This window comes from Mobula birostris, chromosome 7, assembly GCF_030028105.1.
Source record: "Mobula birostris isolate sMobBir1 chromosome 7, sMobBir1.hap1, whole genome shotgun sequence".
NCBI classification, from domain to species: domain Eukaryota; kingdom Metazoa; phylum Chordata; class Chondrichthyes; order Myliobatiformes; family Myliobatidae; genus Mobula; species Mobula birostris.
In genome coordinates, this window is record NC_092376.1 from 17,660,373 (window position 1) to 17,674,665 (window position 14,293).

At 42.7% G+C, this 14,293-nt stretch overlaps 1 protein-coding gene across 5 annotated transcripts in view; it reads left to right on the forward strand.

Annotated features, from left to right (window-relative positions):
- The window catches only part of LOC140200032 (interleukin-5 receptor subunit alpha-like), a 110,978-nt gene that overhangs the window by 40,346 nt on the left and 56,339 nt on the right, over positions 1 to 14,293 (forward strand). For all 5 annotated transcript variants that reach the window (XM_072262681.1, XM_072262680.1, XM_072262683.1 and 2 more), the window contains 3 exons: positions 3,013 to 3,155; positions 5,861 to 6,008; positions 11,417 to 11,537. In XM_072262681.1, the coding sequence (XP_072118782.1) occupies positions 3,013 to 3,155; positions 5,861 to 6,008; positions 11,417 to 11,537 (412 nt within the window). The remainder of the gene's footprint in view (positions 1 to 3,012; positions 3,156 to 5,860; positions 6,009 to 11,416; positions 11,538 to 14,293) is intronic.

Here is a 14,293-nt window from a genome sequence, read left to right on the forward strand (position 1 = left end):
CTGGCCAATATCATAAAGATGCAGGCTTGTCTCTCTACTGCCTGTTACACCGCTGGCATTTAGGGCAGCAGTGATGGTCTGCCATCTCTGGCAGTGTTCAGGGCTTCCTTCATTGTGTCTGTAGATCAGTTTTCACTGATGTCAGTCATGCAAGTTCCAGATGGAGACTCAGGAATACCAACACACTCAGATGTAGAAGGATTATTCATTTGCTGTTTCAGTAACCGTTTTTTTTTACCAGTCAGGGTTGTTAGCCCTGAGCTGAACACCAAACCTGGAGGACTGGTGGTCCACTCTTAGTCCAGCCTCTCCCCTTTGACTTGTTTGGCATTGGTGACCCTACCAAGAGCCAAAACATAAAGCCCTGACTCCAGTAAACGGAGCTCTCCAGGTCATTGAGGCAGACAACTTACAAACCATGCAACAAGGGTGTGGTCCTCTAGGAGCACAGGCTTGTCTGTGAGCATGATAGTTTTGGGCTGGACTGCGAATCTTGACATTACAGAACATTGGTCAGTACAACACAGAAACAGGCATTTGGTGCATAGTGCCTGCACCAAATATGATATCAAATTAAATTAAATCTCTTCTGTCTGCACATGATCCACATCCCTCCATACTCTGTATACTCATGTGTTTATATGTAAATGCAACTATCGTATCTGCTTTCACCACTATCTTTATGAGCCTGTTCCAGGCACCGACTCACTCACTATGCAAAGAAAATATTGCTCTATACATCCCCCTTTACCTTTACCCTCTCTCACCTAAAATGTATGGCAAGGATTAAGGGTCCACAACAGACAGGATCGCCCGGTAGCCACCCACTTCAACTCTGCTTTCCATTCCCATTCAGATATGTCCATACATGACCTCCTCTACTGCCCTGATGAGGCTAAACTCAGGTTGGAGGAGCAACACCTCATATACCGTCTAGGTAGTCTCCAGCCCCTTGGCATGAACATAGAATTGTCCAACTTCCGGTAATTCCCTCCCCCTCCCTTCCTCTATCCCTATTTCACATCACCTCCCTCATAGTTCCGCCTCCTTCTGCTACTGCGCATTGTTCTTCTGCCAATCACCTCCCTGCTTCCCCTCCCCCACCCCTTTGTCTTTCAAATTACTGTTTTTTTCAACTACCAGCATTCTTCAAACCCTCCCCAAAGTTCTTCCTTCAGTCCTGACAAAGGGTTTTGGCCTGAAATATCGACTAATCTTTTCAACTGATGCTGACTGACCTGCTGATTTCCTCCGGCGCATTGTGAGTGTTCCTTTGACAACAGCATCTGCAGATTATTTTGTGTTTATTAAGGGTCAAGGGTCAAGAGTCAACTTTATCTATCATATACTGTACATTTATACATGTAATTTGCCATATGCATTTATATATATACAGTACTGTGCAAAAGTCTTTGGTGTATATATATATAAAACTTGGATGCCTAAGACTTTTGCATAGTACTATAGTAAGTTTATATATTGCATTGTATTGCTGTCACAAAAAACAAATTTCATGACATATGTGAGTGATGACAAACCTGATTCTGATATGGGTCTCTATTGTGGACGGAGAGTGGGAAGGGAGCAGGAAGAGAGGGGAATCATGGTTGGGAAAAGGGAAGGGGAGAGGGGAAGGAGTGGGAAGTACCAGAGAGACATTCTGTAAATATCAACAAACCAGTTGTTTGGAATCAAATGACTTTGCCTGGTGTCTCAGGGCTGGGTGTGTCTGCACCCACACCAACCCCCACCCTGGCACTCCTCTGTCACCTGTCCCACATCCCTACCGCGGCGCTGTGCGCTCGCTATTCCCAACATCCTTTGCTCCACTAGATTTACAAACTCGTTCTCCACTCCATGTTAACAAATACAGTACTGTGCAAAAGTCTAAGGCACCCTAGCTATATATATTGTAGATGCCTAAGACTTTTGCATGGTACTGTACATATAATAGAAATTTGCTGTGTTGTGTGGTTGTGACATGTAACAAAAGACAAAAACATAAACAATTCTAAGGAATAAAGAATTATTGAAAATAAGTTAAAGGTTAAAGTATAGATATGGACAAAATATGCATAAATACATAAATACTGGAATGTATTTACAATGTCCTCAATTATTGTAATTGATATTTTTACTCTGGGAGAAAGATTCTAACTCTTTTCCCCATCATTGAGCACATCGATATGAAAGCTTGTAGGAAAGCAGCATCCATCACCAGGCCATGCTCTTTTCTCACTGCTGCCATCAGGTAGAAGGTACAAAAGCCTCAGGACTTGGACCACCAGGTTCAAGAACAGTTACTACCCACAACCATCAGGCTCTTGAACAAAAGGCAATAACTATACTAACTTGCCCACGCACCGACATGTTCCTGTATCCAATGATCTCACTTTAAGGACTCTTTATTTTGTTATGTCATGTTCTCATTATTTATTGCTATTTATTTAGATTTGCATTTGCACAGTTTGTTGTTCTGCGCTCTACTTGATCTTCATTGATCCTGTTTACAGTTGCTATTCTATAAATTTGCTGAATATGCCCACAGAAAAAAGAATCCCAGGGTTATATGTGGTGACATATATGTACTCTGATAATAAATTTACTTTGAACTATACCTCTCAGAATTTTTTTCTCTCGGGAATGAGTGCAGAAGCATGTTATTTTCAGTATTATAAAGTGCATCATTTGGAAGGCATTCCATTTCATGAAAATAAAAGGTTTTAGGATTGCTTCTAGTAGGTGACCTTGCTCCACATTAAAATTGTCAGATTCCAGTTTGACATAGTTAGTGTCAGAACTCCAAGGAATAATTTTAATCTGTTAGGTGGGTGAAAATATGAATAATATAATGAAAGGTGTGTCAGTTTAAACTTTGCATGATTTACACATGCTAGGCCAATGTATTTGTGCCCGTTATTGAATATTCAACAACATATTAATGTTAGACACGTGTCTTCCATTTATAAACTTTTGCTTACCAACTAATTCAGCTCACGTTATCTTCCAAAGTTAAGGAGAATCCACCTTTGAATATTCAGCTTTCCAATGAAGGGCTGGGATTGTACACCGTGTCTTGGGATGGAAACATCACGTTTGAAGAAGATGTGTATTACCAGCTTCACTACAAGTATCTCAATTCAAATGATAGCAAGGTAAATCTTCTTTAGTCTCTCAAAATACCAGAACATCGAAACCGCGAGCTGCTGGTCTGCCCTCTCGCTGTGGCAGGAGCGATATCTCTCTCTCCCTCGTTAGTGAGAGAGAGAGGGCCTGTTGAGATGTTGAGGTGTTAAGATGGATAGTACTTTTGGATGGTGTGTTGATCATGGTCTCTGGGGACTTGCTATTACTTTGTGGGTGGGTTGGGGACTGATGCTTTTCGCTGGAACAAGTTGGGGGAGGTAGAGGGGGAGGGTTAATGCTTCACTGCTGCTTGTGCGTGGGAGGGGGGGCTTTGGAGTGCTAATATTTTTCTGTCATTCATCCTTTGTTTTCTTTCTCTCTCTGTTTTGTGGATGTCTGCAAAGAGTAAGGACTTCACGTTGTATGCTGTATACATTCTCTGACATTAAGTTGAACCATTGAACAGGGTAGCCCTACATCCCAGGTAAAGAGTTCAGGAAGCAGTTGAACATGGACTGAACCACCAAGTTAGAGTTTTGGTCATTCCCCAACCATGTGGATGCTATGGAAAACAAGGAGCATCAGTGCCTCTGCTTCCTCAGAGGGCGAAGGAAATTTGGCATGATCCCTATTTTGGCATGCTCACTGATTTTTACAGATGCATCTCTCCAGTTGCATCTTGGCATAGTGTGGCAACTGCTCTGCCCAAGACCACCAGAAATTGCAGCGTTGTGGGTACAACTCAGTTCCTCATGAAATCCAGCCTCCCCCCCCAACGATTTCATCCACACCTCTCACTGCCTCGGGAAATCGGCCAGCATGATCAAAGAACCCCTCCTTCCCCGTCATTCTCTCGTTTTGTCCATTCCATCAGTCAGAAGATGCAAAAGCTTGAAAACATGTACCACCAGGCTCAAAGACAGCTTCTCTCCTGCTGGTATAGACCTATTAAATGGACTCTTATGCAATAAATCTACCTCATAATGACTCTTGCATCTTATTTGCAGTATCTATCTGCACTACACTTTCTCTTTAAATGTAACACTACATTCTGCAATGTAGTGTGGGCAGCACAGTAGTGTAGGGGTTAGCACAACGCTTTACAGGCAATCAGGGTTCAATTCTCACCGCTGCTTGCAAGTAGCTTGTACGTTCTTCCGGGTGCTCCGACTTCCTCCCACCGTCCAGAGATATACTGGTTGGTAGGTTAATTGGCCATTATTAATTGTGCCGTGTTTAGGCTGGGGTTAACTTTTGGAAGGACCTATTCTGCCCTGTATCGCAATAAATAAATAATAGATTAAAAATCTTAAACACAAGAGATTCTGCAGATGCTGGAGCTCAGCAAGTGTCCAGATGAAGGGTCTCGGCCAAAGCAGTAACTGCTTATTCCCCTCCACAGATGCTGCCTGACTTCCTGAGTTCCACCAGCATTTTGTGTGTGTTGCTTCATATTCTATAATCTGTTATTGCCTTTTTCCTTGGTACGGCCTCTTTTCACTTGTAGTTTGAAATGAACTGTATGGATGACATACAAAACAAAGCTTTTCTCTGTATTTCAGCACATACGATATTAGTAAGCCATTTAGCAATTACCATTTTTTTCTAACCCACCATTTTCCATTTGCATTCTCCAACACCTTTTTGTTTTGCTATTCCAACTTTCCCCACCCTCCCTCCCAACTGTTTTCAACAGTCTCAACTCCATTTCAGATTCCAGCACTGGTAACCCATTGTGTTTCTGCCCCTCTCTCTCTCTCCAGTAGCAGTCTCATAACTTCATTCTCTCCTCCACCCACCCCTCTCACTAATCCTGATCCATTCATTTTAACCATCTCCCCCTCTCTTTTATTGCCTCTGTCATTCACCTGCCGCTCATAAACACAAGAGATTCTGATGGTACTGGAAGGTGAGTTGTGGTGGAGTTTGAAGACAGTGGCAGGTAGGTAACACACACAAAATGCTGGAGGAACTCATTAGGTTAGGCAGCATCTACGGAGGGGGTTAAACAGTCAACTTGGTTTCAGGCTGAGACCCTTCTTCAAGACTGGAAAGGAAGGGGGCAGAAGCTAGACTAAGTAGGTGGGGCAGGGTAAGGATTACAAGCTGAATATGATAGATTGTGGAGAAAAGTGGGTGGGTGGGTGGGGGAAAGAGATTCCAAATGTTGCTCTACTCTTTAAAGATGGAGGGAAGCAAAAGAGAGTAAATTAGAGGCCAGTTACCCTGACTTCAGTTGCTGGCAAGACTTTGGAGTCTATTATTAAGGATGAGGTTTTGGGGTTCTTGGAGTCACATGATAAAATAGACTGAAGTCAGCATGGTTTCCTTAAGAGGAAATCTTTCCTGACAAATCTGTTGGAATGCATTGAGTAAATAACATGCAGGATAGACAAAGGAGAGTCAGTGGATGTTGCTTACTTGGATTTTCAGAAGGCCTTTGACAAGGTGCCTCACATGAGGGTGCTTAATAAGATAAGAGCCCATGGTTTTCCTTTCACAAGCGTATTGAAAGATGGATTGAGTTTGAGGGGCCGAATGCTTCGACCTTCTCCTCATTCTTATGTTTGCAAAAACTGGCCATTAATTATTGCCTCTTAATGTTTAATATGAGAACCATTCCCACCCCCTAACTCTCTATGTAGTTCTTTCAATTGACTTCTAAATCTAATATTCATCTTCTGCAACTTGACATTAAAATGAAGAGTTTTAAATATGTTTTTTTAAAATTTAGATTGAAACGTATTTTTTGCAAGAATATCAAAGGACGATGGATTTGGAATTACACCGGGGACTATCTACCCATGTCAAGCTGTCATATGCTGCAGATTATGTTGACGAAATATCTAGCAATTGGACTAATAGAACTTTTAATCCACCACGTATGTTTTCTTTTTAATGATTTGCTGAATCACTTTGTGTATGGTATTCACTTAATGGGATGGGAGATGGGTATCAGTGCAGGAACTATTTCAACCATGACCAAGGATTTATGACTTCCTAAATCAAAGTACTGAGAATAGGAGTTATGGTGTTATTTTGAACTTGTATAAGATGTTAATGAGACCTAATTAGGTGTATTGTTTGGAGTTCTAGTCACCTACCTACAGGAAAGAAATCACTAAGAAACCAGACCAAGTCAGGTTCAGGCCAGGCTGCTCTTGCTGCGGTCAAGTCCTGAACTTAACCCCAGGATATTGAGGATGGCTTTGTAATGCGACAAATTACAGGGGCAGTATTCGTTGATTTTACAGTAGCATATGACACTGTGAATCACAGAGGCCTTCTACTGAAATTATCTAAGATGTTAAAGAATGAAACCACAGTCAAAGTAATAAGAAGCCTCCTAGAAAATGGTAGATTTTATGTTAGATTATGTTATGTTAGATTTTATTTTAGAAATGAATGGAAATAAGAGTAGATGGCTTTCACAAAAGAACGGACTACCACAGGCATCAGTCCTGGCACCTCTACTATTTAAAGTTTACACAAACGACCAACCAACCTTTCCTAACACACGCAGGTTTATCTACGCAGATAACCTATGCATAGCAACACAAGCAAACTCCTTCCAAGAAGTTGAAGTACGAGTTACAGTAGTCCTGAAACAATGAAGCAGTATTATGAAAAATGGTCTCTGAACCCAAATCCATCAAAAACTCAAGTGTGTGCATTCCACCTGAGGAATCGAGAAGCAGCTCGGAAACTCAAGATCTTCTGGTGTGGGAAGGAGCTCGGACACCATCCGACTCCAATTTACCTGGGTAGGACGCTCTCATTTGCCACCCACATCCAAAAACTCCGAGGGAAACTTGGCTCTTGCGATTCTCTCTTGAAACAATTAGCTGGCATGAAATGGAGAGCTAATGCTCACACACTTAGATCAACTACCCTAGCACTCTGCTATGCACCTGCAGGATACTGTACACCTGTGTGGGGCAGATCAGCCCATGCGAAGAAAGTAGACCCGTTGCTTAATGAAGCCTGCAGAATAATCAGGGGTACACTGCGCCCCACACCCACTAACATCATTTACAGACTTTCAGGCATTGCTCCCCTGGAGATCCGAAGACACACTACAACAAAGACTGTAAAAGGTAAACAGAACTCGGATCCCAGGCACCCACTACATCATCATGTGCCAGTTTCCAACCTCCTAAAATCGAGGAAAAGCTTTGCTACAGTGGAGGAACTACGGCACGGAACATCCCCCCAAACATACAGGATTGACCTCTGACAACAAACAGAAGCCAGAACCCCACCAAACAATACAGTGCAAGACCCCACAGAAATGGTGCCAGATGGGGCACTGCTTGACAGACGGAAGTGGTGCACTCTCAACAGAGCGAGAGCGGGAGTTTGTAGGACGGGAGACAATATGGTGAAGTGGGGTTTAAAGACCAGCGAATCCTGTGAATGTGGTGAAAGGGTGCAGAACATTGAACACGTTCTGTGCAAATGCCCACTCTCACCTGATTTAGCTGACACTGGCCTGCTCAGCATCAACCGAACACCACTAGAGTGGCTGGCTGTCTGCTGTGACAAGCTGTGATGATGATAAGGACTGGATGGCCTGAGTTATAGGGAAAGGTTGAATAGATTAGGAATTTGTTCCCTAGAGTGTAGGAGAATGAGGGGAGATTTGATAGATGTACATAAAATTATGAGGGGTATAGACAGGGTAAATGCAAGCAGGCTTTTTCCACCGAGGATGAGTGAGACTAGAATTAGAGGTCATGGGTTAAGGGTGAAAGGCAAAATGTTTAAAGGGAACTTCTTAACTCAGGAGGTGGTGAGAGTGTGGAATGAACTGGTGGATGTGGGTTTGATTTCAACATTTAAGAGAAGTTTGCATTGGTACATGGATGGAAGAGGTATGGAAGGCTATGGTCTGGGTACAGGTTGATGGGAAATGGCTGAATCACAGTTTGGCAAGGACTTGTTGAGCAAAGGATCGTCCTTGTGCTGCTCTGTTCTGTGACTCTCTGACCTCTATGACCCTGGAAAGCTGAACAAAGTTTGGCAAGAGAGGTGGGATGGGCAGCACGTATTCATTAATGTAAAGTCAACCATCCTGCAGTATTCATTACAATAGTACAAGTGTGCAGTAGCACAATTAAAAGGACAGTGTGATGTTATCACAGTCAGCAGCAAACCAGAGACAGCTGAGCCAAATGATTTCCAGCAGCTCTACAGTGGTCATTATTGTAATGTGAGCAAAAGTCACTGGAGAGACGTGGCTGGTACAGATAAAGTAGTCCCTTTATTCAACAGAAGAAGACACAGCAGATATCATATTGAGAACCTTTCAGAGGAAGTGACCTGCACGACCCAATTTTTTTTTAGATTATGAGGACACAGTCCTCGTTTATTGTCATTTAGAAATGCATGCATTAAGAAATGATACAATGTTCCTCCAGAGTGATATCACAAAAAAAAAGGACAAACCAAAGACTAACACTGACAAGACCACATAATTATAACATATAGTTACAACAGTGCAAAGCAATACCATAATTTGATGAGCAGACCATGGGCACGGTAAAGAAAAGTCTCAAAGTTCCGATCAACTCCCAATAGTCCCGATAGCAGACGGCAAAAGGGAGAAACCTCCAGGCGCCGACAACTGCCGATGCAGCACCATTGGAAGCACCCGACCACAGCCGACTCTTGAGTCCATCTGAAAAGTTCGAGCCTCCGACTAGCCCCTCCGGTACAGCCTCCTGAGCACCATCCTCTGCCGAGTGCTTCGACCCCCGCCCCGGCCACCGAGCAACAAGCAAAGCCAAGGACTCGGGGCCTTCCCCTCCAGAGATTCTGGATCACACATGACATTCTATATGCTAAAGATCAAAGGACAATCCTATATTTACAATGTTCCCTTTTGAGTTACGTACTATACAACTTTCACACCTCCTTCTTCGCACCCACAGTAAAGACACAGTAAAATTTTAAATCAGCATTCTCTGCTCTTCCAGTTAATTGTGGTTCACAGCTTTTAGGAACCCATTGTTCAGAGCAACATCTTAAGTTTAACCTACAGTCCATTTTCGAATCTGAAATGCTGGTGGCTGAAGTTAGTTGCTGAAGTTGTACACCCTGGGTCCACAATATGCTCTAACAGCCGTGAGAAATTCTTTTAATCTACTCACCTATACACTTATACAGTCAATTGTGTGTAATTCTGGTCACCCTCCCACAAGGTATCAATAAGCTTGAAACAGTGCAGAGAAAATTTACACAGTTGTTGCTGGGACTTGAGGATCTGAGTTATAGGGAAAGATTGAAAAGGTTATGATATCATTGCCTGGAGTGCAGGAGAATGAGGGGAGAAGGTCTCTTCTTCTCTCTGAGGCTGTTGCAAGGACGTGGCTGGGGACGAACCCAAGTGCAGGACACAGTTGCTGAGGCAGAGTCGTTAGGCATAGCACCTCCGCGAATGGGGAGCCGATATCCAGGAGACGATGCAAAGCTTAGAACTAACAGTTCTCAGGAATAGGAAACAAGATTTACTCTCACAAGAGTCGACCAACGAACTGGCAGCTTCTTGCTGTGGTCACAGGGTTTTTATCCTGCCGTTTGATGGGAAGCAGGAGCGTGTAGTTAGTGATACCTGGGAATGATTGGAATCTAAATGAGGTGATCGAGGCCCAAATCTTGAGGCAAATGGCAAGGTGGGGATTGCCAGACGGGACCATGACAGAGGCTGGTATGAGTGTGGAATGAGCTCCCAGTAAAAGTGGTAGTTGGGGGTTCAGTTGTAACATATAAGAGAAGTTTGGGTAGGTGCATGGTGAGAGAGGTTTGGAGGGCTAAAGACTGGGTGCAGGTAGATGGAACTAGACAAAGCCAGGCTGACACAGACTAGATGGGCCAAAGTGCCTGTTTTTGTTCTGTGGTTTCCTCTGATTCTATGACTTACACGCTCTGGCATTTATTGGACTAACTATCCCTGAGTGTCTGTGATTTGCCCCTACTGTCAAGAAGAGGGTACAGGGCATCAAGGTTCGGACTGCCACATTGGATAACAGCTTCTTCTCCCAGGCTGACAAACCACCACCAAAGTCTTGTCACTAAGAGAATGAACTGTTTACTGTTTCTGTACTGTTTACTGTTAACCCGTGTTGTGCACTGCATGCACTTTGAATTATATTCTATGAAAAGTTGTGGTAATATTTTGTCTTATGTGCTGTGTGTGATATGGTATATGTTGAGAGGGGTGGGTACACTGTGGTTCGGAGGAATGTTGTTTTGTTTGGTTATATATATACACACACAGTCAAATGACAGTAAACCTGAACTTGAATGTAATGCACAGAAACTGATGATGCATTCTCTGCCAGACAAGACTGCCTTTAGACATTCAGACTTTACAACCTTCTGGCACTGATAAGGGTGACATTTAATCATAGAGCACAATCTCTCAAGGCTAAAAGAAAATAGGAAAAGACCTGCAGATGTTGAAAACTGGGAATTAAAACAGAAAGTGCGAGAAACATTCAGCAGACCAGGCAGCATCTGTGGAAGGCAAAACGGTGATAGTGTTTCAGGTCAAAGACCTTGTATCTAAACTGGGAAATATCCCCAGTTCTGATGATGGGTCCTCATCCTGAAACGTTCTTCACTCTTTGATGCTGTTTAACCCACAGAGTATTTCCTGGATTTTCTAGTTTTGTCATATCTATATCATAACATAGCAAGTGTTCTATTTGACATTTTATTAACTATTAAACAGCTTGGCCTTTTGCTGTGCTGTAGGATAAGTACATGGACTAGAGGGGTTATAGTCCAGGCGCGAGTCAATAAGAGTAGGAAGAGTAACAGTTTGGTATGGACTAGATGGGCTGAAGGGCCTATTTCTGTTCTGTAGGATTGGTACATGGAACAGGGGAGTATGGAAGGCTATGATCCAGGTGTAGGTTGATGGGACTAAGCAGAATAACAGCATGGCATGGAGTAGATGGGTCGAGGGGCCTGTTTCTGTGCTGTTGGATAAGGAACACAAATACAAGTACAGGAATGTTTTTGGCTCAATAAGACTACAAGAAGTGATCAGCTTACACCACATTCCACTGCACCACCCCTTGCGCTCACAGGCATTTTGCTTCACAATAATCAGGAGCTTTAATAATCAGAAGTGGAAGACTTGGCAGTGGGAATGCATATTAACTTTGAAACTCTAATTATGACAGGAATGGAAGGTCACGCCTACAATATATGCATAATAAAATTGACATATAAAATAGTGAAATATGCTAATGTTTACTTTCTGATTGGCTCATTCCTTCAGGCGATTTATTTGCCTCGGTTGACAACTTGACCTGTGTGTTTTATGGGAACACTTACATGAACTGCACTTGGGATGTTTTTGATGATGTTTCAGAAGATGCACAATACATTTTGTCCTACAGGTAAGGATGGATCTTGTGTCGGAGTACTTTGTGTTGGACCTACTGCTGATGTCCATCTGTCCAGCCAGTTATCCATTTAGTTATTTTTAATTAATTTATTGAGATACAGCGCGGAACATCCCCTTCTGGCCCTTCGAGCCACACCGCTCAGTAATTCCCCAATTTAATCCTAGCCTAATCATGGGGATAAGTTACAATGACCAATTAACTTAACAACTGGTATATCTTTGGACTGTGGAAGTAAACCGGAGCACCCAGAGGAAACCCACATGGCCACAGGGAGACGGTACAAACTCCTTACAGGCAATGACAGGAATTGAACCCTGGCCACTGGTACTGTAAAGCATTGTGCTAACCACTACACTAGCGTGCTGCCCCTGTTAACTTGCACATCGGTTTACTGTCTATTCACGTTTCTTCACTTCTCCATTTGTAGACATGTCTGTCAGTCTGACCATTATTTTGTCTATCTCTCCATCTCTCTCTTTCTCTTGTCTATTTATCTGGCTACTATCCACCTGCTTACTTGTCTGCCTGATATATCTCTCTGCCTATTAATTCTTTTTGCCTCTCTGCCTGTCTATCCTTCAAAATACAAAGCTGCACTCAGTGATCACTTTATTCGATACCTCCTGTACTGTAAAGCAGTCACCGAGTCTATGTTCACGGTCTTCTGCTGCTGGAGCCCATCTGCTTCAAGGTTCAATGTGTTGTGCATCGGAGATGCTCTTTTGCACATCACTGTTGTAATGCATGGTTACGTAAGTTACTTTCAGCTTGCTGAACCAGTCTGTCCATTCTCCTCTGACCTCTTTCATTAACAAGGCATTTTCGCTCTTAGAATTGTCACTCACTGCATTTTGTTTTTTGTTTTTCACACCACTCTCTGTAAACTCTAGAGACTGTTGTGCATGAAAATCCCAGGAGATTGGCAATTTCTGAGATACTCTAACCACCCCATCTGGCACCAACAATCATTCCACGGTCAAAATCGCGCATAGATCACATTTCTTCTGTATTCTGATGTCTAGTCTGCACAACTGCATGCTTTTATGCATTGATTTGCTACCATACGATTGCTTGATATTCGCATTAACCGGTCCCTCAGCCCATCTACTCCATGCCATACTGTTATTCTGCCTAGTCTCATCAACCCACACCTGCCTATCACCCCTCTTAGTGCTCTCCTTCCTTTTCTCCCATACTTCACACTCCTCTCCTTTCCAGATTCCCTTTTCTCCAGCCCTTTACAGTAAAAGAACCCTTAGGAGCAAGTGGTCTTAATATGATTGAATTTACCCTGCCATAAACAAGATAAAATTTGCAGATGCTAGAAATCCAATAAACAGGCACAAAATGCTAAAGGAACTCAGCAGGCCAGGCAGGCTAATTTGAGAAGTTGAAGCTAAAGTCAGACATATCAGTATTACAGTGGAGTAAAGGGAATTACAGAGGCATGCAAGTGGAGTTGGCCAGAATTGTTTGGAAAAGAACACTGGCAGGGTTGATGCCAGAGCAGATGGTGTACACTCCAGAGTTCTGAAAGAGGCAGCTGAAGAGATTGTGGAGGCATTAGTTATGATATTTTTAAAAAATCACTAGATTCTGGAATGGTTCCAGAGGCGTGGAAAATTGCAAATATCACTCCACTCTTCAAGAAGGGAGAGAGGCAAAAGGAAGGAAACTATAGGCCAGTTAGTCTAATCTCAGTGGTTGGTAGATGTTGGAATTGATTATTAAGGATGAGGTCTCAGGGTACTTGGAGGCACATGATAAAATCGGCTGTAGTCAGCATGGTTTCCTCAAGGGACATCTTGCCTGACAAATCTGTTGTAATTCTTTGAAGAAATAACAAGTAGTGGAGACAAAGGAGAATCGGTTGATGTTGCATACTTGGATTTTCAGAATGCCTTTGACAAGGTGCCACACATAAGGCTACTTTACAAGCTATGAGCCCATGGTATTACAGAAGAGATTCCAGAATGGATAAGCAGGTCTGATCAGCAGGAGCAAAGAGTGGGAATAAAGGGAGCCTTTTCTGGCAGGCTCCCACAGGAGTCTATGTTGGGACCGATTCTTTTTACATTATATGTCAATGATTTGGCTGATGGAATTGATGGCTTTGTTGCAAAGTTGATACAAAGATAGGTGGTGTAGCAGGTAGTTTTGAGGAAGTAGAGAGGCTACAGAAGGACTTAGATTAGAAGAATGGACCAAGAAATAGCAGATGGAATACAGTGTTGGGAAATGTACGGTCATGCACTTGGGTAGAAAAAATTGACTGTTTTCTAAATGACGAGAAAATACAAAAAAACTGAAGTGCAAGGGGACTTAGGAGTCCTTGTGCAGGATTTCCTAAAGGTTAATTTGCCAGTTGAGCCTCTGGTGAGTAAGGCAAATACAATATTAGCATTCATTTTAAGAAGGATGGAATATATTATCAAGAATGTAATATGAAAACTTTATAAAGCACTGGTGAGGTCTCTCTTGGAGTATTGTGAGCAGGGTTGGTCTCTGTATCTTAGAACGGATCAAATGTAGAAAACCTACAGGCCCTTTGGCCCACAAAGTTGTGCCGAACATGTCCCTACCTTAGAAATTACTAGACTTACCTATAGTCCTCTATTTTACTAAGCTCTATGTAGCTATCTAAATATCTCTTAAAAGGATGTGCTGAAACTGGAGAGGATTCAAGGGAAGTTCATGAAAATGATACCAGGATTGAATGGCCTGTCATATGAAGAATGTTTGATGGC